We start from the raw sequence: 27,216 nt of genomic DNA, 5'->3' as shown, positions 1-27,216 counted from the left end.
CCGCTTTCTGCTGAGGGAGCCGCTGCATCCGTCCCGGTGACGCGACCGCCGTCAGAGGCCGGGTCACTCCCTCTTAAAGGGGAAGCGAAGCAGCGGCAGCGCCTGCCGGGACGCGGAGGCGCCGCCGCCAGGGAACGACGGGGATCGGTGAGGTGAGGTGAGGCGAGGTGAGGCGAGGCGGGGCGGGGCGGGGCGGGGCGGGGAGCCTCGACTCTCGCCGCCGGTTGTGGGCGGGCCGCTCGCCTACAGCGGGCGGGCCTTGGGAGGTGGTCGCAACCGGCTGTCTGTGGGAAGGGCTGTGAGTCCCCGCGGTGTTGGGTCTGAGGCTTGCCCGGCTTCCTGCGGGCCCAGCGAACCTGTTCAGTAACGGTGCCGCTCGTGTTCCGTAGGAGCTGGAGATGAGCACGCCGGTGACGATGTCAACGTACGTCCGGTGCCTCAGCTACGGGCTCATGAGGCAGCTGGCAGACTTCATCGACCCGCAGGAAGGGTGGAAGAAGTTAGCAGTAGATATAACCAACCCGACCGGTGAAAGCAGATACAACCAAATGCACATAAGGTCCTATTATGGATGTCATGTAATGTAATCTTATTAACTGTTAAACACTTTTGTCCATCCTATTACTGTAACTTGCAGTTTGTATGCCAGTAGGTACCTACACATTAGAGTACCACTTCCTTAGGGAGCTCAAGGTAATTACTTGTAATTGTTCTGTAGTTCAGTTTTCAGACAAGCTATAGCCAAAGAAAACTGAGTATGGAAATTAAAATTAGAGTCACAAGCATAAGTATTTTTAGCAATACAGCATTAGCTGTATAGCTTTCTAGGCAGACTGAAAAACATTGACTTCACTGTGCATCCTCACAGAAGAGCAGCACAGGACACAACTGGACTTTAGCTCCTCATTCGCTGTTCCAAGAGAATGTCCAGCAAATGTGGGTAACCCAAGGCCTAAAAGTAACAAGTTTAATTGAGAAGTAATGTCAGCAATATTTAATGAACAGCTTGAAGGACTTAGTGAATCCTTAAGATGTCTCAAAGTTTATGTGATTTTTGGATACCCTATCATCTTGAGTATTCTAGTCTGTGGTGGTTTAACCCCAGCTGACAGGCACAGTCTTTCTAGTGATGTTAGCAGTATGTCTTCATTTGGCTTTCTGTAATGACACTAAGTCATTCAGAATATGGGACTTCAATTTCTGCATAATGTACATCCCAAACTATTCAGAATGAAGTGTGAATGTCAAATGGGTGGGAAAACCAATTTCATTCCATTTGATTGGGCTCTGACTTGCCCTGTGTCTGTCACTGACATTCTCATAGTTCCATGTGCCAAAATACTATGGGTCCTGAGCAACATGTTGAAACCATGTATGCATATTTTTCCCTGCATTTTTCCCCAAATTTTGCATTATTTTTCCACTGAATCTCATTTTTTTAATTATTTTTGATGCATTTTCAGAAGATCTGCAAATAGTTGTACAGTACAGTTCAGTACATTCAGAATTTTGGGGGTTTTGCCTGTGGGTTTTTTTGTTGTTGTCATTTATCTTTAATCTCTTTCCCTTCTTCATAGTTCGTGAGATCCCCCCCCTTTTTTTAATGTTGGTCTTAATTTCTCTTTCCAGGAGATTTGAGGCATTTGTCCAAATGGGAAAGAGCCCCACATGTGAATTGCTTTATGACTGGGGAACCACAAACTGTACAGTTGCTGATCTTGTGGACCTCCTGATTAGGAATCAGTTTCTAGCACCAGCAAGCCTTTTGCTTCCAGGTAACTGTTACTCTTGTACAGTTTGCACTGTGTTCTCAGCTTTTTGAGATGCTAAAAAGCTTCCCAGTAACATGAAAATGAGAAAGGATTAGGTAAAAATAACCAAAAGTGGATGTATTTCCCAATATTTGTAATAACAGCTTAAATAAGAGTTATAAGTTTAAATAAGAATCCTGCAGTTTATACATATAAATCTTCTCATGATATTTACGTGTTACCTAACCTTAGTAAATGCTGGCATTAATGTTACTTGTTTTATCTGATTCCTAATGTAGTTAACATGTTTTCTAAATTCCATTTTCAGAAGCTGCAAGGATGGCACAAGAAGTTACATTACCTCTTTCTTCGCAGGAAACATTACCTATACATGAGAAACAACTGCCTGTACAGGAAAAAGAAGTGGCCTCTGTACAGCCTGTTTTAGCTCAGAGTACTGAGAAGCAACATTCAGCTCCTTTTTTCAGTCAAGAAAACAGTAGCTCACAGTCCAGTAACACCGGTAGGCACTTAGTTTGGTAGAATTAAGTACAGTCTTTTATGCTGATCTGTCCTTAACCGCACATAAATCCTAGCAATGTATTAATGACTATATTCCTATTGTCCTGCATGTTATAGGAAACAGCATCTTGCTTGTGCTTCTGTTCTGTGTGGCTGTGAATTTAGCTTGGGTAATAAGATGTCCGAGTATGAGAGGCACCTTACTGACAAGGCAGCTACTATAATGAAAATTTGACTGTTAACTAAATCACAGTTTATTTTGTGCTACTTTTTAAATACTGATTTTATGGACTGTTTAGCATCTGGCATTTTAAAGCTGGATTTTATATGTCAGAAATGACTCAGAATGTTGAAGAAAAGATGACTAAAGAAAGCATCCTAGGAAAGTGTATGGTTGGTCTACTCCTTCCTAAAGGTCCACTTTGGTGTTGCTGCCCGAAGCATGATGTGGTCTAGGTATATTTTTACATCTGACACTGTGTGGCTCTCTTTTTTTTTTAATTCTGATCTGCTGCACTATCATCTATATTATGAATATTAACAAAAACTATTAGCAGAAGGCTGCTTCAGTGCTAATTGTGAAGAAAATTATGCTTATCTATTTGCACATATTTATCTCATATGTATTTATAAGTTAATTTGTTTTTCTGGTATCTTCCTCACAAAGCTAGAAGTAGGGCTCCATTATGCTAGGATTTATGTGGTAGCAAGTTTGTGGTTTAGTAGAACTGAAGCAGAAAATCTATTCAATATATTTGTTCCTTAAGTGAGAAACATAACTCTGTGCTAAATGGTAAATGTGTCTTTCAGGCTTCCATAATTTTTCGTTTCATGATTTGGAAAGTGTTACAAATAATTTTGATGCACGACCAGAATCAGCTGGAGGCAATAAACTGGGAGAAGGTGGCTTTGGTGTTGTGTTCAAAGGCTACATCAACGGCAGAAACGTGGCTGTCAAGAAGCTCATTGCTGTGAGTTGTCCTGGGCATTTTCCCTTTTAATGACTATGTATTTTATAGCATAGACGTGTTTATCTGTGGAAAGTGTTGAATGATGTGCTTCAAAAAACATCACCAAGTTAAACATCAGTTGAGCTGAGAACCTTACCCTGTTAGTCCCATGAGTGGTGTGAGTCGGCACAGCCACCAGAGATGGAAGTCTTGCCTTTTCTGTAGCTCTCCTTTCAGTGGTTCAGACAAGCTGTCTGGAAGAGCAGAGCATCCCGTCTGTTCCCTTCCCTCCCTCCTGTGCACCCAGGAAGTGGCAGAAGGACAGGAGTGCTAGGGAGGTTTCCCATTCAGAATCAGATGAGCAATTAACAAGCTAAATAGTTATTGCCACAGAATTTTAGTCTTTATAACTAGTGTTTTGTGTGAATAATTGTGCAGTGAGTAAGTGCTGTTAGTGGGTAACTGCAGTGAAATAGGTAAGTTTGTGACTGTGCTGAAATTGAATCAATTTGTCCAATAATACTGTGTTCCAAGGAATTAAAAATCATGTTCTGATACTTTGAGTTGAGTAAAAAATACCTTAAAAAGTTAAGTAGTTACTATGTGTAACTAATCTAAAGAAGGGCTTATAATTCTGTTTGTTTTTTTTTAATGAACAACTGCATGTTTTAATATGGCCAGCAACATTAACATCAAATACTTCTTTTTGTAGATGGTTGATGTTAGTGTTCAGGACTTGAAACAGCAATTTGATCAAGAAATAAAATTGATGGCAAAGTGAGTATAGTCTTACATGATGTCATTATAGCCTTTTGTTGGAATCTGAATTGGCAGATAACACATTGGCTAGTATGATCCCTTATTTTTGTCTTTCTAGCATAACTTAATGATTTTCATGTTAAGTGAGAATGTTTGTTTCATATACAGCAGGGCTGTACTTTTTTTGGTTTTAAATGACACCACTGCAGAAACCTAGCTATGTGCAGTAGTGCTGGAACAAGTAGCTGGGGACTGAGTTCCCTCTGCTTTCTGTTTTCCTCAAATGTTGGGAGTCTTTCAGGGCATATACAAACAGATTTTTTTTGCTGTAGGTGTCAGCATGAAAATCTGGTAGAATTACTTGGTTTCTCAAGTGATGGTGCTCAGCCATGTCTGGTCTACGAATACATGCCCAACGGTTCCTTGCTTGACCGACTTGCTTGTCTAGTAAGTAAAATGTTTTTGAGCTTCCAGTTGTGGTACTTTGCTGAATAATAGATATCTACAAAATGGCTTTGAAACAGCAATGAATTATAATGGCCAAATGATGTCTCACTATTTACTTCTGTGTTCTGTAAGACAAATATTATGACAAACATTCTCCCAGTAATATTTTATACAAATGTTTTAGACACATCAAAGTCAAAGCAGGCTGACAATACAATGTCATGCACCAGTACCTGAAGTGGCACAGGAGCTTGGACTTGTGCTTCTGTGAAGCAGAGCAAAGTGTGCTGCAGTATTGTTCCTGATTCTGACATTGGCATGGTGTATGCTAGTTCTTAAGATTTTGCATTGTGTAATTGCCCTTTGTTCAGTGCCCTTGTGATAGCAGTTGTAACACAATGTTCACAGTCTGCATATTTCTTTCTGGAGTGCCTAAATAAATGGGAAATATGTTTGGTTTTTTTTTCAGTTAGCATTTTGTATAAATGCAGTGCTTGCTTCTGATTTAATCTAATGATGTATCTTCTAGCCTTGCCTTTCATAAATAATAAGTTGCTTTGTTTTTGGTGAGGCAACTCTGTGTATGAAGGACAGAGTGATACCAATAGTAAGCCAAACTTAACCTCAGAGATGAGTGCCATCTTAGTTTGTTGAAGGAATTAAAAAATCTGCTTTATACTAAGCAAATGCAGCTTCTGAGCTTGTGATCTGGTGAACATTTTAAACTGGTGCTATTTCAAGCCCCCATACTTCCAGACCTTAAATATGTCATGTTGCTTTTTTTGCACTGGTCTTCCTGTTGTACAGTCTCAAGCATTTAGTAGTTGGGTTAGGAAACTGATCAGGCTGAAAATACACTCTGTGGAAAAAAAATCTTTAGGCTTCACTCATAGACATTTCCTCTGCAGGGCCACAAAAATACTTCTGCCCCAACAGGATGGGAGTGGTTTTAGGATAAGAATGAGTAGTTGTGGAAAATGACTGGGTTTGTTTGTTACCACTGCTGTCTCAGGTTGGTTTGATTGATTTGTTTGCAAATGACATGTATGATTTATTTTTTTAAACTGAACTAGTGCAGAAGAGAGACAAAGTTTTACTTAAGGCACTGCAAGTTCATCTATAGGAATGAGCAGCGCTTAATAAGGATGTCTAGAAAATGTTCATTCACATAACTTTGGCTGTTAGCATCAAGTGAGATTAAAAGATTGGTCATAATTGAAAGCTAAAGTAGAAATAACTGAGCTCTCTAAAAGAAAGAGACAAACTTTATTACAAAGACTCTTAAGTCAGAATCAATCAATCAGAATCTTCTGATAAATTGTATATGTGAGGAATGTGCATGCTGAAGGTGCATCCTTGCTGGTAACTTCATTTTGTGACTTGATGTGTTTGAGGCACGGACTCTTGCGTATGTCATCTTTTTCTTATCTGGACTTTAAGGAGCTAGCAAGGGAGGTGGTAGAATGGTGAGATACTCTAATGGTCTAGCCTTGGCCACTGACAAGATTAAGAGGTGGTTTTGAAATGTAGGTGTCCTCACTCCCAAGGTTTAGTTAGTAACACGAGTTGAACTAAACTCTTGACGTGGTGAATCTAAAATGACTGGAAGATTAACTCCTCACTGTTAGTAAAAACTCTTGATGGCTTTGCATTATTTACCTTGGGTTAAAGGCTCCGATATTGGTGCTGGTACAAAGTGGAAGATGTGGTAGATACAGAGAGTTCTTTGCATTGCAGCTGGCCTTGTAGGGTTAGAGTTGACTCTTATCAAGAACACTTTGCAACGGGTCTCAGGCAAAACGCAGGGGAAAGAACTGAATGTGACAAATGCATGTATTTCTGCCTGAGTGAAGAAATGTATGGTATCAGTCTTTTTAACAATTTGCCTGTAAACTACAAACCGTAGCAAGAAGTGGATTTTGGATTGGGGGGTCTTTTTATGGTTTGCCTTGGTTTATATAAGCATACATGTATTACATTTTCACCTTTCTACTTGCCTTTCTCCCTTCTTGTTAAAGGATGACACTCCACCAATTTCTTGGAATACAAGATGTAAAATTGTTCAAGGTACAGCAAATGGCATCAACTTTCTGCATGAAAATAATCATATTCACAGAGATATTAAAAGGTAAAAGTCACTGATTATCTGGCTGTGTTTTCCCCCTTTTTTATTTTTTTTTCTTCCCCCTTTTAAAATCATTTTAGAGAGAATAAACTGCAACAAGCATTGCTTCAGTCAAGGGCACAGTCTTTTCTGCAAGTGACATCCATCACCATAATCTTGTCTGTGCCACAAGGACATGACCAGTACAGATTTCTAAAGAGAATTATGAAGCTATTAGAATCATAGAATTGTTCAGGTTGAAAAAGGTCTTTAAGATCAAGTCCAACTGTTAACATAGTGCTGCCAAGTACACCACTAAACATGTCACTAAGTACCACATCCATAGGTCTTTTAAATACCTCCAGGGCTGGTGACTGAGGCACTTCTCTGGGCAGCCTGTTCCAGTGATTGACAACCCTTTCAGTGAAGGAATTTTTCATAATGTCCAATCTGAACCTCCACTGGTGCAACTTGAGGCTGTTTCCTCTTGTCCCATTGTTTGTTCCCTGGTAGAAAAGATTGACACCTCCCCCTACCCCACTACAACCTCTTTTCAGGTAGTTCTAGAGAGTGATAAGGTCCCCCCTGAGCCTCCTTTCCTCCAGGCAGAACAACCCCAGTTCCCTCAGCCGTTCCTCATCAGAGTCTTATTCTCCAGACCTTTCACCAACTTTGTTGCCCTTCTCTGGACCCGCTCCAGCACCTCAACATCTTTTACTGAACGCAGTATTCTAGGTGCAGCCTCACCAGTGTCGAGTACAGGGGAATGATCACTGTCCTGGTCCTGCTGGCCATGCTGTTTCTTGGCTGCCTGGGTGCAAGCTGGCTCATGTACAGCCGGCTGTTGACCAACACATCAAGGCCTTTTTCTGCTGGGCAGCTGCCAGAAAATTTTCTATTGTAATTTGGATTGTAAATGTAACTTGTAAAATGTAATGTAAACTTTAATTTGTATTGCACTCTGTTACTATCAAATAGTTATTTGAATGCTGCAAGAACACCCAGGAGTTCTGTTCTTTCACAACTACTGCTGATGGAAAAAACTACTATTAGAGAACATAATGACTTTTTAAATGAGGAATTTTTCAGACGAAACCCACCTCCTTTTTCCTAGAACATTTCTTCAGAGTGTCTCCTTTGATTTACTGCTATTTATTATAAAGACAGTAAAATTACTTCAGTCAGGTTATGAAGTTCAGGGTTCTTTAAAGATAATGTTTACTTGTTTGTTACATCAGATTTTTTTCTAGTGATAGGAGCTTAGAAGAGGTGATAGTTTTGTTGTGGAGTTTGGTGAAGATTTTTCCTTTTCTTTTTTTTTCTTCCTTGCTACAGTTGGTTGTATTTTTGGGGGTTTTTTAAGTACTAAAGCATTCCAAATCTTTGAAGGAAAGCCCCAGATGCGTTACTCTTCTGCAGGTTAAGAAGGATCAATTGGCTGATTGGGTGTCATAGATGAAAGTTTCAATAGTTTTCTGTCTTCTGACACCAGCTAAATGTAGGCTGTTTGGTTTTGTGACCTTCCAGCTTGTAAGGAGCCCATTTTTCTTTTTCAGCCTGCCTCATAGAATGTGCTTGCTGCTTTAACAACTTGTATCTTTTTCTTCCCTGCTTAAGCCTCTGGACAAGTGTAATGACTGGAAGGGATGCATTATTTTACCTTGTGCTCCTCTGCCCTTCTAACTGCTGTGAGTTGATCATATTACAGGATTGGGTTTTATTTTGTTGGGGTTTTTTTATTATTTTGTATTTCATTTTGCAACGTCTTACACTTGCAGTGTGGATAGTTAATAAATTTGGTTGGTGTATGAATAGTGCTGCCACTCACAGGTGAAACATGGAGGAAGAGACATCTCAGTCTTCATTTTGCTGTGATGTGTGGAGACAATTCATAACCACATAGGCACTAGAACAGCTTCTCTGTAGGCTAGAGGGGACAAGACTGACTGGGTGTTCTCAGAGATGTCCCTATTTTTTTGGCTTGGTTATGCTCAGGAAGTAGTTAATTTCTTGAAGCTTGATGGTTGCAGTAAAACTTCCTTCTGTTGTGCTCTTCGTGGTGAATCAAAAAAGTGGCCACTCTTTGGGTTTGACTCAAGTTGATAAGAAGCTCAGATACATGAAGTTGTCATCTTGTCCTTCCTTCTTTTCAGTGCTGAGCTTTAAATACGAAACCAGATGGGGGATGATGCCTCGACCAGTGTTCGGCCCTTTGCAGTGGCCTTTTATTTAACACTATTTACAGCAGTACTAACACCAAGTGATCTGTTGTAACTAACAGCTGTGTTAATTTTGTTGAGAAGGTTTGGAGAACAAGAAGGGGAAGTCAGACATGCAAGTTTCTAGTAAGTGTTAACATGCTGTGTTTGGCTATGTGGTTTTCATACAGTTCCATTAAGGGAGTCAGAAAGTTAGGATTACGGAAGTGTTAAACTGAGTTATTTTTAGAATGGTCCCAAGTGCCAGGAGTTTAAAAAAACAGTAGAAGATTTATGGTGTAGTTCAACCCACTGACTATTTTATGAAAGCATTAAGGTTTGCTGGATGAGCCTCATTTTTCAGGGACTTTTTCAAGGAAAGTAAAAGCTGAAGATCAAGTGCAAACACAGCACATATATTATTCCAGCATTAATAAGTTTTGTGTTTCTCTTCCAAGAAAAGAATTAAGAGTATTAGTATTCACTTAGCACATGAATTTGGAATGGTTGACATAGTACTAGATAATAGGTATAAAAACCTGCTTTTGTTAGTTCTGAGTAGAGACTTAGACAGTTAAGAATTGGACTGTGGTCCAGTACCAGGTGATCAAAGCAAAGTATTCTTTATTATCCTTCTTAAAGAATATTCAGATGCAAAACAGGGGTGTAACTTAATTGGTGTCTTATAAGGAACTTCTTATTAGGATTTGTGGGTAGAGGGGGTGTTTGTTTTTTTTCCCATATGGATTTTCTTTTTTTCTCCCCTTTTGTGTTTGTTTGTGCATGCATAAAAAAAATATGGTGGTTCTTGGCAGCCAGTTCTTGATTTATTTAGAGCAATTAATTTTGAAATGAAGCAATTTCCAACAAAACTAATCCTCCTATTTTCTTGTTATATGGATAACATATCTTAGATTTCAGGAAACAGTTACTAAAGAGTTACTAGTCTGTTATAAAATCTAATTACAGTACTGGTTTGGAAAATGCTTTTTTCTGTTTGTTTTCTTTTCCCCTTCCCGCTCCCCCAGTGCAAATATCTTACTAACTGATACGTATATGCCCAAAATTTCTGACTTTGGACTTGCAAGAGCATCTGTAACATTCACACGAACAATCATGACTGAAAGAATTGTTGGAACAGCAGCCTATATGGCACCTGAAGCTCTGCGAGGAGAGATAACACCTAAATCTGATATCTTCAGTTTTGGAGTAGTAAGTAGAATGTAGGAAGCAGTATACAACTTTCTTTTTGGTAAATAATGAAAACATACAAAATCAAAAATATCTGAAATGAAATAATCTGCTCTGATCTCTCACTTTTCTTTGCCCCAATATAAGTGTTCTTAAAATACCATTTCTAAACTTTGATGGGTTTCAAATAATTTGAGTATGTTGAATTTGCATGTGAAACACCAGAGTAAAATAACATCCCAGGTTCTAGCTAAGTGTCATTTAAGGTAATGTAGAACATTCCTTGTTCTTACATACTATGGCACAAAATTTTAGCACAGGCTGGAGAAAAAAAAGTGGCTGGAAAAGAAAATCATAGAATCATAGAATAGTTAGGGTTAGAAAGGACCATAAGATCATCTAGTTCCAGCACCCCTGCCAAGGGCAGGGACACCTCACACTAAACCATGTCACCCAAGGCTCTGTCCTACCTGGCCTTGAACACTGTCAGGGATGGAGCATTCACAACCTCCCTGAACAACCCATTCCAGTGCCTCACCACCCTCACAGTAAAGAATTTCTTCCTTATATCCACTCTAAACTTCCCCTGTTTAAGTTTTAACCCACTACCCCTTGTCCTATCACTACAGTCCCTAATGAAGAGTGTCCCCCCCAGTATCCCTGTAGGCCCCCTTCAGATACTGCAAGGCTGCTATGAGGTCTCCACGCAGCCTTCTCTTCTCCAGGCTGAGCAGACCCAACTTTCTCAGCCTGTCTTCATATGGGAGGTGCTCCAGTCCCCTGATCATCCTCGTGGCCTCCTCTGGACTTGTTCCAACACTTCCATGTCCTTTTTATGTTGAGGACACCAGAACTGCACACAATACTCCAGGTGAGGTCTCATGAGAGCAGAGTAGAAGGGCAGGATCACTTCATTCAACCTGCTGGTCACGCTCCTTTTGATGCAGCCCAGGATACAGTTGCTTTCTGGGCTGCAAGCGCACACTGAAGCTGGATCATGTTCATTTTCTCATCGACCAACACGCTCAAGTCCTTTCTCTGCAGGGCTGCTCTGAATCTCTTCTCTGCCCAACCTGTAGCTGTGCCTGGAATTGCTCCCACCCAGGTGTAGGACCTTGCACTTGTCATGGTTAAACTTCATGAGGTTGGCATCAGCCCACCTCACAAGTGTGTCAAGGTCGCTCTGGATAGCATTCCTTCCCTCCAGCATATCAGCCGAACCACACAGCTTGGTGTCTTCGGCAGACTTGCTGAGGATGCACTCAATCCCACTGTCCATGTCACCAGCAAAGATGATGAACAAGACAGGTCCCAACACCAATCCCTGAGGGATAACACTCGTTCCAAAATAAGTGTGGTTTACTGTATTTCAGCACCAAAAGTATGTTGCGCATGTGGGATTTGCCTTAAAGCTGAGTATAGAAAGACATGAGCTTAATATTTGGGGGAACACTGAATATGTCATTAATAGATCCAAGACCCTGACTGCTACTGACCTCTTCCTTCGTGGCATTTAGTTTTTTGGGGAGGTGGGTCAGACACTGTGTTTGAATACTTTGGAATTCCTTCTATCATGCTCTGAGGAGATACAGTGTAGGGTGAGAAGAACTTGCACTGAAATTCGTAAGCAAGACTGCTAATAACAATTAATGAAAATAAAGGTAGGACCAACAGCAACAACAGTTGGTTGTGTGGAGAGCTCTCTTTGTACAATCATAGCTCCTGTGAGGGTTTGTTTGAAGGAGTGGGGATCATGCTCCTTTTTCCAAGTGATGTACATGCTCAGGATTATTCTGTGCTTCATTTTCTCCTCTTGACTATTTTTCTCCTAGGTCTTACTAGAAATAATAACGGGTCTTCCTCCAGTAGATGACAAACGGGAGCCACAGTTACTGGTAGGTTCCTTTTGCTTTCTCCCCCTCTCCCCCTGCTCCGGGATCTCTTTGTGTGCAATAATAGTAAGAAGGTTGTGAGACAATCAATTTAGCCATCAAAATACATAATTATGAAAACAGCTCTTGTGTAAATGTTTGTCTTAGAGGTGAGGCTGAAACTTTTATCTCTTGTCTGGAAGAAGATTGTTCAGTCCCCAAGGTCATCTCCTGCTCTGATACTATAATTCTCTTTATTTTGGTACTGCTTCTTGTTGTCATAGCATTACGCTTTATCAGTGTATTCCTCTTATACAAAGATATCCTGACAGCTCCTCGTTCACCAGAGCTTTTTAAACTATCCATCTCAGTTGTTTCTTTGTGGTTCTCTACACTTCTTAGCATTCCTGTATCAATTTTCATTTTCTTCAGCTTTACTAATAACTTGCAAATACCTTGTGCTTTTAACCTTAGAGAAGTTTGGAATCTAAGGGTTTTTTTGCAGGGTGAGGGGTGGGTTGAACTTTGTTTTCTTTTTTTTACTGTTCAGTTAGTAATTCAGTCTGCTCATGAGGAAATTAATGTCTTGGAGCTCTCTTAAATTAAAAATCTTAGCAGGCTATTCTTAATTTAGCCTTTTATTTAGTTTAAGATTGAATTCTCAACTACTTAGTCCAAGAAGTTTTCCTGGAATATTTAATTACAGAAAGACTTACTTGCTACGTATGAAATCGCATTGAGATTTGGATTGGTTTTGCTGCATACTGTTTGACAGCAGATCTCTTCACAGCTTTAGCAATACCTGTGTACTGCTAATAGAGGTTTTTTTCTCTAAGCTGTGTCTTCTGGGATGTCAGTTGAGCTCTGTAAAGACCTTGGAGAACAGTCCCTCTCGTACTGAACCTTGTGGTTTTGGGTTGTTTCTGTTTTGAAGCACGTTTTATCAGAAATAGGGTCTCAAACGGAGCATAACGTAAGATTGGAGTGGTACAGTTTATCTTTGTAATATACTTTTGAGACCACAGAGAATGGTCAATGGCATCCTTAGCTTTGAAAATTTTGAGGTAGTTGTATGTTAGCAATTTCAGATTGACGCATAGAGGAAGGCAGAATTGCCTCTACCATACTAACGTGTCCGAGTTGTTCCTCAGTCAGTATATGTGATGATAGATAACACATTTCAAGTGTGTTGGAACTGGAGAGCTTGGACTAAATGAGTCAGATACACAAACTGGTTTAAATCTGGACATGTCCTTTAGAATAGATATAGCAATCACTGAGACTGGTGACAGAAGGAATTAGTTTACAGAAAGAAGCTTTATAAAGTTGACAAAAAAAGTTATTCACACTTAAACTTGTATATTTGTGGGTTAGTAAGTAAACACAGATATTTTATGTTGATCTTAAAAAGAGCTTCTCTTAAAAAAGAGACAATACTAGGAAACAGCCTTCAACTGGGAGAAAGATACAGCTGTATGATGCAGCTTCAAGAAAAGTGCTTTACAATTTTGTGCTAACTCAGTTAGAAATTATCTATAATAAAAATGTGTAGTTTATTTACCGTCTTAGAGGCTGATAAACAGTTATTCTACTGAACCAGTGTCATAATTCTTTGTCTAGAAAAGGGGTTGAGAGAAGAAAGGGACACTTAAAATCAAGCTTTCAAAGTGTTACTGTGGAATACATAATGTTTGAGTGCTTACAGGCTTGCCTGCTTATTGGTACAAACTCTCTTGCAGTTAGGTATCAAAGATGAAATTGAGGATGAGGAAGCAACTATTGAAGATTATGTTGATGAAAAGATGAGTGACTGGGATGCACCCTCAGTTCATAAAATGTATTCAATTGCTGATCGGTGCCTGAATGAGAAAAAAAACAGAAGGCCAGACATGAAGATGGTATGTAGTCTCACAGACCAATGGCTTCTTTTGAGAGTGTGTGTTTACAGTATTAGTTATTTGTATTTCTGTCTGGTCTCTTGCAGGTTCAACAGCATCTACAAGAGATAAACATTTTATAAGTGTTTCTTCTGATACACAAAAAAGAATTGTAATGGAGTAGACACCAGTAGAAAATATTTTGTTAGTATTCAGTGGGACACTATCAGCTTTTCTGCTATCCAGAGCTTCCTAGTCTGCATTTAAGGTATGCTGTTGGCCTGTCACCGTGTTTTTGCCAACTGAGCAGCCTTTCACATATCCTTAGCCATTGGGCCCTTTTTTGTATTCACAGATTGCAGTGCTGGTATATCTTCTCTACAGCTTTTTAAATGTGTTTCTGTATTAGAATCTATTTGATTCTTTTGATTTACAAGTATCAAGTATGCCTGCTGCAAAGGCATATGACAGTAATAGGTAAATATCTTTTCTACGAACTGATTCTTTGATCAGGTGTACTATACCTCTTTCTATTGAAGACAAAACCATTTAATAGATATAAATGGCACTTACACTGTCTGGGAGAAAAAGCAATAGTAGCACCCACTTAAAACAAACTTTATTTGTCGTTTCAACTTGAGAACTTATGTTAGTGCGAATGGGCTGATAGATAATGTTTGTAAATGTGATTGCTTTTCAGAATGTCCTCTCAGGATAAGTTTTAATCAGGTGAATGTTGCAAGATGTATCCTGGGTTAGCTTTTTTTTTAGTTTCAAGGATTTCCAAGCAAAATAACTGCTGTGCAGTGCAAATGCAAAAATACATCTGGCTTCCTTCCAGTGACCTCTGTATGGTGACAAACCATTTAATTTCTTAGCTGCTTTGAGTATTTTATACTTCAGGGGAAGATTCAATATGGATTATAAATATACATAGTGTACTTTGTTAAAGGAGGCAGAATAATAATTCTGTGAAGACCAATTCTGCATTTTGCTTAATCAAATAATTAAGTTCTTTTAAAAAATATATATGTATGTATATTAATAACTAACTATTAAAATTGCACTTTTAAAAAAGCAACATGGAAAGCTTTCTAAAATAGAAACACCAAAGATCAAAGCAGACTAAAAATGGAATGAAAGTGACTAGGAAGGTTCTAGATACTGAAGCAGGGATGAAACTCCACAATGAGTATGTATGAAAATACTCCTATTGTAAATGAAAGAGGTTATTTTCATATAACCCCTTTTCTGCGCCTCATGACCTTTTTCTTGACAGCCTAGATGAAGGCTTATCTTACAGCCAAATTTGAAATTCCATGATTATAAAAGAAAAAGGAAACACTGAGAAATGACCCGATTGCATTCAAAGATATATATATATATATTCTGTCTTTGTAGAAAGCATGCAAGTCCTAACACATGTATTAATACCATTAGATCTCTGTTAACTGTTTCTGTATTGCTTTTTCAAAGTTCTAGTTTTATTTGAACAGATATTGTAAGAAGCTGTTAACATAAATAAAACTTCTGCATTACTATGGCAGATAATTGTTTCTGCTATTAAAACATTAAGCCTTGGAAACACCAGTTGTTTCACGTTGCTTGCATTTCTGATAACATTGTGCTAACCTCACCGCATGGGGTAAAACTGCACAGCTCTGAACCTGCGCTTGTGGAGAAGAAAACTGCTATAAAGCTTTAGTGTTTCTTCTACAGAGAATGTGTCAGTGAGCATTGCTGAAGGGACTACCTGTCAGGACAATGTTATCCATCAAATGCAATCATTTACTCTATCAGTTGCCAGTGTTCATAGTTTATAAGACACAGATTGCTATTGGAAATACAGCAAAGTAGCACAAGTCTTAAAAGTTAATAGTTAACCTACAGATTCCCTTTGGGATGGAATAACCATTTATGTACTGTCACACAGAACCATGCTGGCATGCAGGTTAGATGGGCCTTCAGGTTGTATAAGAAAAGTAAATAAAATTATCAGTGTATTTTATGGTGAAATTATAGATTTCATAACATTAAAGTCAGAATGAGAAACTCAGTTCCTTCTCATTAGTTTTCTCAGTTTTCCTTAGTATGTAGTCCTAAAAGGTAACATATTGTGGCAGAAATCCTTGTGCAGAACCATACTCATAAAAAGAGAAATTGAGAAATCAGGTACGTGGCAATTGACTTTATGTCACAGAAATCAGGGAAAACTTTTGGTGTTGTTTTCAAGCCTTCAATGACTGTTTTCTGTCAAAGAAACTGTGTCATGGGGTTTTGCTTTTTTTTTCCTTTTTATTTCTTTTAACATTAGGATTTCCATTATCTATCAAGGATTTGTCTGAAATAAGTCATTGGAATAAAGTATATGCTGGAACTGTATGTTTATCAAGAAGGAAATAGTGCTGCTGCTTCTTAAATGGTTGCTACAAAATACACAAGTGAAAAGAGTGATACTGGCCTTTTATTTTGACTCAGCATTTAAAGCAAGAAGTTTGACAGCTGACTGTAGGAAAGCTGAGAGAAGTTAGGAAATGCAGATAAAATGAGAGGGGGAAAAGTCATGAACGTTTTAGGAAGGAGCATTTAATTCCTACCTATTTAATGATCTTGTTATTTTTTCTTCCTTATGAAAGGTTTGGTCATTTTAAGTAATTGTTAAGGATTAGTCAACACTTTGATCAACCTTTATATTGATCAAGATTACAAGAAGATCGGGGAATGTCACAGTGAGCCTTGTGTCCTCAGGCCTCAGGGATCCCCCGTGCTGTGTTACTGTAGGAACTTCTAATCCTCCACAATGCTCACCTGAGCCATAATTCAAAAAGGAAGTCTGTTCTGGTCAGTGGTTTTTAGTAGCCCAGATCAGAGGAATCTGTCTTTTGTGACTGTCTGTGATTTGCAGTGAAAAGACTACAAGATTGAGCTCTCAGATCCTTTCAGCATCCGCAAGGCCTAGCAGGGTCTTTGCCAAAGTACATTAACAAATGTTATTTTAGTAATAACTCAGCTTTTGAATTCTAGCTTCTAGAAGCCATTTAAATTGTTTTTAAGCCAGACTAGAGCATTTGGCCAACCTCTGCTGTCAGGCATGCTGATGCAGGCCAATATCCCAGTAGTCTTTAATTCCTAAATAGTACATTGCCGTAATAATAACCTGTGATGTGGTTCTAAATTGCTTTCCTGCATTATACCTCTTCACCTTTGATTATAGATTCTTTGAAATTGCAGTAATACTTGTTATAATCTGGTTTGCTCATATTTCTTTCATACTTGGATGCTTTACAGCCATGCTTTGTATATGCAAGCTGGATAAGCCCTGGTAAAAATGTATTGAGTCTGAGGAGACATGAAAGCAGTAAGTCTCTGTTTTCTTTTAAAAACATGGTAGCAAGCATATTGCTTTCTGGGCTCTGAGTGGATTTACGTATTTAAAAGCAGAAGTGGCCATCCAATAGTCATCAGATGGAAGGTTGCACTGCTACAGACCACATATCCATAACTATATTTTTGTAGTGCATTCTCACATACCTAAACTGCTGCATTTAAGTGTGCAGGTTTTATCTATTCATTATTTTGGTAAATGTAGGTTGCTCAGGACCCTCCAATGTATAATTATATGTATGAATGAGCACAGCACCTTCACTAGCAGACATGCTAGGAGAATTATAACTGATGCCTTTTTTATCACTGAATGAAAAAAAGATAAAAAGTGCTGCTATGAACTGGAAGTTGAAATAAATTATGTGAAATACATAATTCACATAATGACTGTCCCTTTATAAATGTTCATATTAAGTAACCATATCATTTGGGATAATTCCTCCTTGAGGAATGCTGTGAAAGAACAGCTCATTCATTATCTTGACTTGGTGAATTGCTCTAAAACAGCTTCTCTGATGAGAAAATTGATTTAGCATTTATTTAAACAATTGAAAATAATGCTTAGATTCTATATTTTCCTGTCCAGTGTTTCAGTAACTCTGCATTATATAACTTTGACTAATGAAACTGAAACTCCCCCAAAACCCGTGCATCTAACTCTCCTTTACATGCATATACACATTCAGAAACATGCTTTAAAACCCTGCCTGGTCTATTAATCAGACCAAAAGAGTAATCATTCAGCTGCTCTACTGTAGCTCCCTTGATTCACTGATGTCAGTAATTAAAAGTTTTGGAGTTACACCTGTAAGATTCAAAGCCACGCATTTACCTACAGGCAGGATGCAGCTTCCGCTGACTGCCCTCATAAGAGCATCTCTGATAGTGGGCAACACGTCCTTTCCCCAAGTTTTTGTGGAGAAAGTTCTTAAAATGAAAAATCTGAACTACTGAATTAAATCTGCCACTTGTAGATGAGAGACAGTTATGGAGGAAAATTACAGTAAGGGGAAAAGCACATGCGTACTGTTGTTAGTGGCAAAGATTACAGAAGTGTGAGGTTGTGTGGGTAGGTAAAAGAGAGCCAAATTTCTGAAACAGAAAAGAGAAGAGACCATCTTCTCCTCCAGAAAGAGGAGCGTCTGGGGCACTTGAGATTGACCCCAAAGAAAATTCTCTGTGGAAAGAAATTAGCAAGTTGTCTTCCAACAGTAGCATTGGTAGTGAGGGGGGAAAGGGATTTCTTACAGATCAAAAGTAAAGACTGAAGAGTTGCAGGAGGGCATTCTTCAGAAGGATCTGTTAGTCTGGATAAGCTTCTGCCAAGTGCTGTATATATAGTTTCTTATCTACACTGAATTTCCAAACCTTTTGAGGTTGTCCACCCTGTCTCATCTGTCATTTATTTTTTAAATTGTAATTCACCCTTTCCTTGTGATCAGCATAGTTGCTATATTTAGATTTAAATCTCACTTGGAGAACACCTTAATTCATTGCACACCACCAGCTTCTGATTTTGTCTTTGAAATTCAGAAAGACACCTTGACAACGTTCTCTCTGCTCCCAAGAATTTTGATGGGAACAGTTTTGAAATTCAGACAATGGGAAGAAGCCATCCCAGAGGAGACAAGGCTCAGGGGATTTTATCCATGTGTATAAGTATCTGATGGGAAGATACAGAGACAGACTTTGTGGTATCCAGTGAAAGAGCAAGAGGATATGGGCACAAGCTGAAGTTTAGGAAATGCCATTAATAAAACCCCCAGAACGCACAGCTTTTCAGAATGTGGGTGTGTGAAAACTGGCACTGACTGCCCAGAGAGGTTGTGGCCTCTCCATCCTTGCAGCTATTCAAACCTTGCTGGACATGGCCCTGGGCATCCTGCTGTAGCTGACCCTGCTTTGAGCTGAGGTTGAACTAGGTGATCCTCAGAGGTACCTAGCAGCATCAGTGACTCTGCAGCTCTGTGGGAAGCCACAGTCCTTTTTTTCCTTTACATCAGTGAGGAACAAGGTAGCTGATTTCTGGTGATGTGCATGGAGTTTACGTGGAGACAAAAAGCGGGAATGGTTTGCAGCACAGCTTTCCCAAAGCATATTTGCTTTTTGTGAGTGAAATAATCTACCTTGAATTGCTTAATTATTGGCAATAAACAAAACCACAAGGCTGACCTGCAAATGACAGAGAACTGATGGACAGGGATGGTGCAGTTGGTGTCATCTACCTGGACATGTGCAAAGCGTTTGACGCTGTCCCACACGACATCCTTGTCTCTAAATTGGAAAACTGATCTTAATGGAATAAGTCTTCCAAACTACCCATATAATTACTGCTAATTCTTATCTTGTGCATGAATGGTATAAGCTTTAATTAAGATAAATTGCAAGTAGGCATGTATGTGTGTCAGCTATTGATAATTCAGGTAACTCTTATCTGTTGTCACTGCCATGTTGGATAGTCAGATTGGCACCATGGTTCTACAGATCTATACCTAATCAGTGGCGAGGAGACAGGAGGGCAAAAGTAAATAGAGGTCAAGACTACAAAGGCCTCAACAGAAGAAAATAGCTAATATATTCTCTTTATTTAAATTATTTTAATTTAATCCTGATTCGCTCAGAAATAAGTATCTGTTGCTTGCTCGTGCCCTGCTGGTGGCTCCTCCCAGCTCGAGCTGCTGCCCTGGGAGTGTCTTCTGGGCCGTGCGTAGGGAGCTCGGGCTCGGCGCTGCACACGGGAGCGGTCTCGTGCCCGCATGGGGCCACCGGATCTGTTGCTCCCGCTCCTTTGCAGTGGTGCAGAGTCAGGGGATGGCGCCGATGGCTGCTGCCCGGTGGTGCTGTGCCTGCGGGTGTCAGGTGATGGGGAGCCTTGTGACAGGCTTGGCACATCCTGGCTGCGGGTGTTGCTGGCAGCGCGTGTTGCTGGCCGTCGGCTTCTCTCGTGCAGCCTTGTAGGGCACGTGTAGGGTGTCTCGGCCTGACGGGTGCTCCGTGTTTGGTGTCGCCGTCGGTCAGGCCCCGGATGGCTGGAGCGGCTGCTGCCCTCACACACTGGGCGACCGTGCTGTGGTGCTGATGGCCCCTGTGTGCTGCTGCTGGGGCTGCTGGAATCCTGTGCCTGAGGTTCCAGAGTCTGCCCCGATGCTGCTGGGCCAGCAGTGCTGGGACCAGGAAGCTGTGAGCTGGCAGTGGAGGCTACAAGGGAAAGCAGGAACATTAAGAGCTTGGCTCCCAGGCCTGGGGCAGGGTAGGCCAGAGCGGTGCCCCAGCCCTTCTGGAGCATTCAGGCTCTGCCAGGCCCACACCAGGCACCCGCTGCCAGGCCTTGCCTGCCCACTGGCCCCAGCCCAGGAGCAGTCGGGTGCTTTGACACTTACAGCTGCCCAGGCCAGCACAGATGTCACAATCCCATGTGGCCTCATCGCTGTCGCCCAGATAGGAGCAGTGTCTGTGAGTGCCCACAGCAATACAGGTGCGGCACAGGAACAGCTGCCAGGGCCTGGGAAAAGAAATGGGTTCATGTCTCTAAGGATAAAGTGCCCACAGCACGGGATTGTCCAGCAGAGCTCTTGTTCTCAGCTCTTCTGCTTCAAGCCCTTGCTGAGACGGAGATCCCATGCCGAGCCCCAGGGTGCATCTGTGGCAACTTACCCGTCTGGCTCTGCCTCCTCCCTGCCTCCTGGACAAAGGCACTCCCTGGCATCACAGCTCCCGTACCCCTGATACAGTTCTGCATATGCGTTGTTTTTCGCTGATGTTTGTCTGATGGAGAAAGGAAAACTGATGAGCCCCTGCTGCCACAGCATAAGGCATAGGCAGGGCCTCCCCGCTCTTCCCCCGACAGCCCGTTTCCAGCTCCTGCATGGAGCTAAAGCCTAGACTTGGGGCTGAGCAGAGGGCCACAAGTGCGGGGGCAGGTCCAGGTGTGGCACAGTGCTGGCTGGCAGGACACTGACCTTGTGGGGATTCGGATCCCCATGAGGAGCATTTCTGTTGGAAAGAGTTCCGTATTTTGACAGAGAGGGCACTGAAAGCCAAACTTGTCAGCACGCATGGCCAGTCCCTGCAGGAGAAACAGAAAGCGTGAGTGAGGCTCTGGTGCTGCTGAGAGCTTGCTGTGCCTGGAGCAAGGGAACGGCTCCTACCTGGATGCAGGCCCTGTGGAGCCAGGCGTGTTTGCATGCTGGGCACACCATGGTCCCATAGGTGGTACTGCCTTCAAGTGGGTCCAGGCAGATGAGGCACTCGGTGTCCTCTGGAACCTCCAGCTCTTGCTGCTTTGGGCGGTGCTCCCAGCAGAAGGAACTATGGGAGAGGGAAGGGATGGGTGAGATGAGAAGCGCTGGGTCCTTCCCTGGTGATGGGGAGAAGGGTAGAGGGGGTACCTGTATGGCAGGAAGTAACGGGTGACGCATCCACCCTCCGTGGCACAGGGGAGATGGAACCTGCGGTCACAGCCCGTCCCCTGGCAGGTGATGGTGGCCCCCCTTTCGCCACACACAAAGCAGACCTGGAAAGAGCAGAGCAGCCGCCATCAGCGGCAGCCTAACGGTCTCCACAGCCAGACCCACAGCTCGGGGCAGGGCGCAGGATGTGTCCCCAGCTGGATCACAGGCCACAGATCCAGCTGGCAGAGCAGGCTCCTGTGCTGGAGCCTGTGTGGAGCTGCTGGGAGCAAGACTTCTGTCCCAGAGCTGGGTGGAAAGGCTGGGATTCTGTTCTTGGCGTCTGCGCTAAGCTCCCGCAGAGCTCTCCTGGCACAAACCACCCTGATCATCTCAGATCCTCACCGTCTGGGCTGCCTGCTCCACTCTACGTAGAGCATCCGTAGAAATAGATCTCATTCGATCTTCCGCTTGCGCCCCTTGTGGCTGAAAGTCAGTGGCAAAACGCTGCAGAAGAGCAGAGACAAGGAGCAGATGAGGGGCATGTGGCAGGGCAGGTGCGTTGCAAAGATGAAAGCAGCCCCAGAGGAACTCACCAGGCAAAAGTAATGGGCACAGAACCCTGGATAGTTCAGTTTTGTCCCGCAGATGTCCTTGTCTGCCTCTGCGCGGCAACATAGCACGCATGCTGGAGGGGAGAGAGCAAATGCCACTGAGAATGAGCACCTCTGTGGGGCCAGGGATGCATCCCTGAGGGATTGCCCCCAAGGGCTGCTCTGTCCCTGCCTAGCTTGCTGCTGAGCACGGCTGGAAGCCTTGGAGAGGAAAGGGCAGTGTAGGCGTGGGTGACCCGGAGGGTGCGCACTGCCCAGCCCTGGTCCCGCTTGCCAAGGAGAGGAGCAGCTCTCCCTCAGGGTGTCTTTGGAGCTCCTGCCTCCCCCTGCCAACGTTCCCGGTCCATGCCAAGAGCCTCAGGAGTCCCTGTGCCAGGCTGTAGGAGGGGGACTTTGCTCTCACCCTGCTCCATCGCGTCAGGGGTCCTACAGCTCCTTTCGGAGGTGTCAGACGTCAAAGGTGGGCGTTTGGAGAGTCCCTGTCGCAGCAGCGCTGGGGCTTCTTCTCCAAATGCTCCTCTGCTACCTCTGAGGCAGGAGAGAGACACGGATGAGTTTGCAGCACAGGCCAGAGCTCTGTGGTGCGGAACCCCCTAGTCCCTGGGCAGGCCCCCGAGAGCCCTGTCCCTGCCCTCTGCTGCCCGCACCTCACCAGGTCGCAGGGATGCACTGTGCCCTGCGTTCCCCCTTTTATAGGCCTGCCCCCGGCACCAGTCACTGTGGCCTCTGTGACATCAGCACCGCTGGCTTGGGTGTGCCCCAGATACGGGCAGGGGCACCCTCGGCCACACATCACCCATTGTGACCTGGGTCACCCATTGTGACCCACAGGTCACCTGGGGCTGGCTGTGAAGAGCATAGGCAGGGACCCGAGCCCTTGGCACCCAGGTCAGTGGGGCGGCTGCTCCACCTGCAAGTGCAGAGTCAAGGGCCAGCTTAGGGACATGGTTTCCTGGTGAACTTGGCTGTGTTAGCTTAACGGTTGGACTCGATGACCTTTACGGCCTTCTCCAACCTAAATGGTTCCTGTGACTCTCATTCCCATTCCGCTGTTACTTTATCCCCATTTGCTTACGCTGTGATTTCCTTCAGTCGTTGATTCCTTACCATTTGATCTTTGCTTCATCATGAAGAAAGCCCTTTTATTTAACCCACTAAGGATGGCTTCCCTGAATAATTCACCTGCGACACCAGGACAAACCCCAGACCGTGTCTGGAGCACAGCCAGAGTAGAAGAAAAGGAATGATGGAATGTTTTGGGTTGGATGGACCTTCAAAGGTCCACTTAGTGGCTGGTGTATTGTTTATCCATAAAAATAGAGAAGCCGCTGTCGGTCGTGGCAGTCATGGGGACTCCATGAAACTCATGCAGTGAGCGCAGCTAAAAGAGGCAGCTAACAGATGAGTAGTTTCTCTGCTTTCCTTTGAGATCTCCTGGGAACTTGTGGGGCTGCTGGAGAACTGGGAACTCTTCAAGGGTTTTCAGGGTGCTGGCTGCAGCTGGGAAGGGATAACTACAGGAGGCCTGTGTTCCAGCAGGCTCTGGCAACTTGTAATGAGCTCTGCCAGCTGTGTCTGATCAGAAGGTGCTTTGAGCTTTTTCTCCTTCTCCAGCTGCCTCCTAGTTTGGGAAGATCATGCACCCTTTCAGCAGGTGCTGTGGAGAAGCCTCTGCAGCTGCTGGCCTGAAAACACAGCTCCCAGGGGTAGCAGTTGATGCAGTAGTCCAGGAAAAGATGAGTTCTTCTCTGGGACCCTGAAGATACAAAAGCCTGAGCCCCAGGCTGTACTGAAGAATGTGATGGAAGTCTGTGCTTATCAGGCACTGATACAGAAGTGAAGATTCCCATGGTGGCAGAGGCAGAAGCCTGTGAGTTCTGGCTTCAGGAGGAAGGCTTCTGCTCCCCCTGCAGATATGCAACTACAGAATAGCTTCAGTTCCGTGGGTGCGGATGCGGGGCTGGAGCTCTGTCCAGTAAAGCATCTGAGCCTGAGAAAGAAGGCTGGTGGCCATGGGTGACTGTGAGGGATGGAGTCCTCATCTGTCAACCCAACCTGTGTTCTAGGGGATGTTTTCTGCTTACCAAGGGCTCAGATCTCGGATGTTGTAGACACACTGGTTGGGCTTGTCCAGCCGCTGGGCTATCACTCACTTCAGGTGAGCATCAGTGATAGAGTCAATGGCACCCGGAGCATATGAGTTATGGCTATAAGTTTTGACAGGTCATGGTTGAGGACATGTGGCCCCGATGGTTTTCTCATTTATGAGGTAGGGCTAGAGAAGGAGTGGACAGACCCTGTAGGTCTGCAACTGTTTGCATATTTGGTGTCAACAGCAAGGGCTGGGCTTTTATGAATATGGGATCTTCTGTGGGGATCAAAGGTGTCTCCAAAGCAAGGTGATCTTCCTGATCAAGTGGGGCAAAACCATCACAGCAATGACAGGGGAGGGCAGTGAGGAACCACAGCAGGTTTTGCACATGATGTGAGGGAACTTTGCCTTGGGAGCAAACAGTGAGCCGGCTGGGAGCTGCTAGGTGATACTCCTCAGAGAGCAGACCAATGGAGGTGATGCTGTGGTGGGTGTTCGCCACAGACCACCAGATCAGAGAGAAGGAGATGACTACTTCAGACAATGGGAAGAAGCCATCCCAGAGGAGACAAGGCTCAGGGGATTTTATCCATGTGTATAAATATCTGATGGGAAGATACAGAGACAGAGACAGACTTTGTGGTATCCAGTGAAAGAGCAAGAGGATATGGGCACAAGCTGAAGTTTAGGAAATGCCATTAATAAAACCCCCAGAACGCACAGCTTTTCAGAATGTGGGTGTGTGAAAACTGGCACTGACTGCCCAGAGAGGTTGTGGCCTCTCCATCCTTGCAGCTATTCAAACCTTGCTGGACATGGCCTTGCGCAACATGCTGTAGCTGACCCTGCTTTGAGCTGAGGTTGAACTAGGTGATCCTCAGAGGTACCTAGCAGCATCAGTGACTCTGCAGCTCTGTGGGAAGCCACAGTCCTTTTTTTCCTTTACATCAGTGAGGAACAAGGTAGCTGATTTCTGGTGATGTGCATGGAGTTTATGTGGAGACAAAAAGCGGGAATGGTTTGCAGCACAGCTTTCCCAAAGCATATTTGCTTTTTGTGAGTGAAATAATCTACCTTGAATTGCTTAATTATTGGCAATAAACGAAACCACAAGGCTGACCTGCAAATGACAGAGAATTGATGGACAGGGATAGTGCAGTTGGTGTCATCTACCTGGACTTGTGCAAAGCATTTGACGCTGTCCCACACGACATCCTTGTCTCTAAATTGGAAAACTGATCTTAATGGAATAAGTCTTCCAAACTACCCATATAATTACTGCTAATTCTTATCTTGTGCATGAATGGTATAAGCTTTAATTAAGATAAATTGCAAGTAGGCATTTATGTGTGTCAGCTATTGATAATTCAGGTAACTCTTATCTGTTGTCACTGCCATGTTGGATAGTCAGATTGGCACCATGGTTCTACAGATCTATACCTAATCAGTGGCGAGGAGACAGGAGGGCAAAAGTAAATAGAGGTCAAGACTACAAAGGCCTCAACAGAAGAAAATAGCTAATATATTCTCTTTATTTAAATTATTTTAATTTAATCCTGATTCACTCAGAAATAAGTATCTGTTGCTCGCTCGTGCCCTGCTGGTGGCTCCTCCCAGCTCGAGCTGCTGCCCTGGGAGTGTCTTCTGGGCCGTGCGTAGGGAGCTCGGGCTCGGCGCTGCACACGGGAGCGGTCTCGTGCCCGCATGGGGCCACCGGATCTGTTGCTCCCGCTCCTTTGCAGTGGTGCAGAGTCAGGGGATGGCGCCGATGGCTGCTGCCCGGTGGTGCTGTGCCTGCGGGTGTCAGGTGATGGGGAGCCTTGTGACAGGCTTGGCACATCCTGGCTGCGGGTGTTGCTGGCAGCGTGTGTTGCTGGCCGTCGGCTTCTCTCGTGCAGCCTTGTAGGGCACGTGTAGGGTGTCTCGGCCTGACGGGTGCTCCGTGTTTGGTGTCGCCGTCGGTCAGGCCCTGGGTGGCTGGAGCGGCTGCTGCCCTCACACACTGGGCGACTGTGCCCTGGTGCTGATGGCCCCTGTGTGCTGCTGCTGGGGCTGCTGGAATCCTGTGCCTGAGGTTCCAGAGTCTGCCCCGATGCTGCTGGGCCAGCAGTGCTGGGACCAGGAAGCTGTGAGCTGGCAGTGGAGGCTACAAGGGAAAGCAGGAACATTAAGAGCTTGGCTCCCAGGCCTGGGGCAGGGTAGGCCAGAGCGGTGCCCCAGCCCTCCTGGAGCATTCAGGCTCTGCCAGGCCCACACCAGGCACCCGCTGCCAGGCCTTGCCTGCCCACTGGCCCCAGCCCAGGAGCAGCCGGGTGCTTTGACACTTACAGCTGCCCAGGCCAGCACAGATGTCACAATCCCATGTGGTGTCATCGCTGTCGCCCAGATAGGAGCAGTGTCTGTGAGTGCCCACAGCAATACAGGTGCGGCACAGGAACAGCTGCCAGGGCCTGGGAAAAGAAATGGGTTCATGTCTCTAAGGATAAAGTGCCCACAGCACGGGATTGTCCAGCAGAGCTCTTGTTCTCAGCTCTTCTGCTTCAAGCCCTTGCTGAGACGGAGATCCCATGCCGAGCCCCAGGGTGCATCTGTGGCAACTTACCCGTCTGGCTCTGCCTCCTCCCTGCCTCCTGGACAAAGGCACTCCCTGGCATCGCAGCTCCCGTACCCCTGATACAGTTCGGCATATGCATTGTTGTTCGCTGATGTTTGTCTGATGGAGAAAGGAAAACTGATGAGCCCCTGCTGCCACAGCATAAGGCATAGGCAGGGCCTCCCCGCTCTTCCCCCGACAGCCCGTTTCCAGCTCCTGCATGGAGCTAAAGCCTAGACTTGGGGCTGAGCAGAGGGCCACAAGTGCGGGGGCAGGTCCAGGTGTGGCACAGTGCTGGCTGGCAGGACACTGACCTTGTGGGGATTCGGATCCCCATGAGGAGCATTTCTGTTGGAAAGAGTTCCGTATTTTGACAGAGAGGGCACTGAAAGCCAAACTTGTCAGCACGCATGGCCAGTCCCTGCAGGAGAAACAGAAAGCGTGAGTGAGGCTCTGGTGCTGCTGAGAGCTTGCT

General features: G+C 43.9%; 1 protein-coding gene across 2 annotated transcripts; it reads left to right on the top strand.

Moving 5' to 3' along the window:
• The first annotated feature begins 17 nt into the window (after window positions 1-17).
• IRAK4 (interleukin 1 receptor associated kinase 4) lies at window positions 18-16,071 on the top strand. Of its 2 annotated transcripts, XM_031048064.2 has the most exons (13): window positions 18-152; window positions 390-559; window positions 1,630-1,775; window positions 2,080-2,274; window positions 3,084-3,244; window positions 3,936-4,000; window positions 4,315-4,429; window positions 6,448-6,557; window positions 8,837-8,878; window positions 9,760-9,943; window positions 11,755-11,817; window positions 13,533-13,691; window positions 13,778-16,071. In XM_031048064.2, exons 2-13 carry the CDS (start codon window positions 399-401, stop codon window positions 13,811-13,813), a joined length of 1,437 nt encoding a protein of 478 aa, XP_030903924.1. In that variant the 5' UTR covers window positions 18-152; window positions 390-398; the 3' UTR covers window positions 13,814-16,071. The 2 variants fall into 2 exon arrangements, with proteins under 2 accessions (XP_030903924.1, XP_005148151.1); XM_005148094.3 differs by lacking the exon at window positions 8,837-8,878 and having other exon boundaries at window positions 30-157.
• Window positions 16,072-27,216: the final 11,145 nt, after the last annotated feature.

Source organism: Melopsittacus undulatus, chromosome 5 (assembly GCF_012275295.1).
Source record: "Melopsittacus undulatus isolate bMelUnd1 chromosome 5, bMelUnd1.mat.Z, whole genome shotgun sequence".
In the NCBI taxonomy this organism is placed as follows: Eukaryota; Metazoa; Chordata; class Aves; order Psittaciformes; family Psittaculidae; genus Melopsittacus; species Melopsittacus undulatus.
This window is presented reverse-complemented; position numbering and strand designations above follow the sequence as displayed.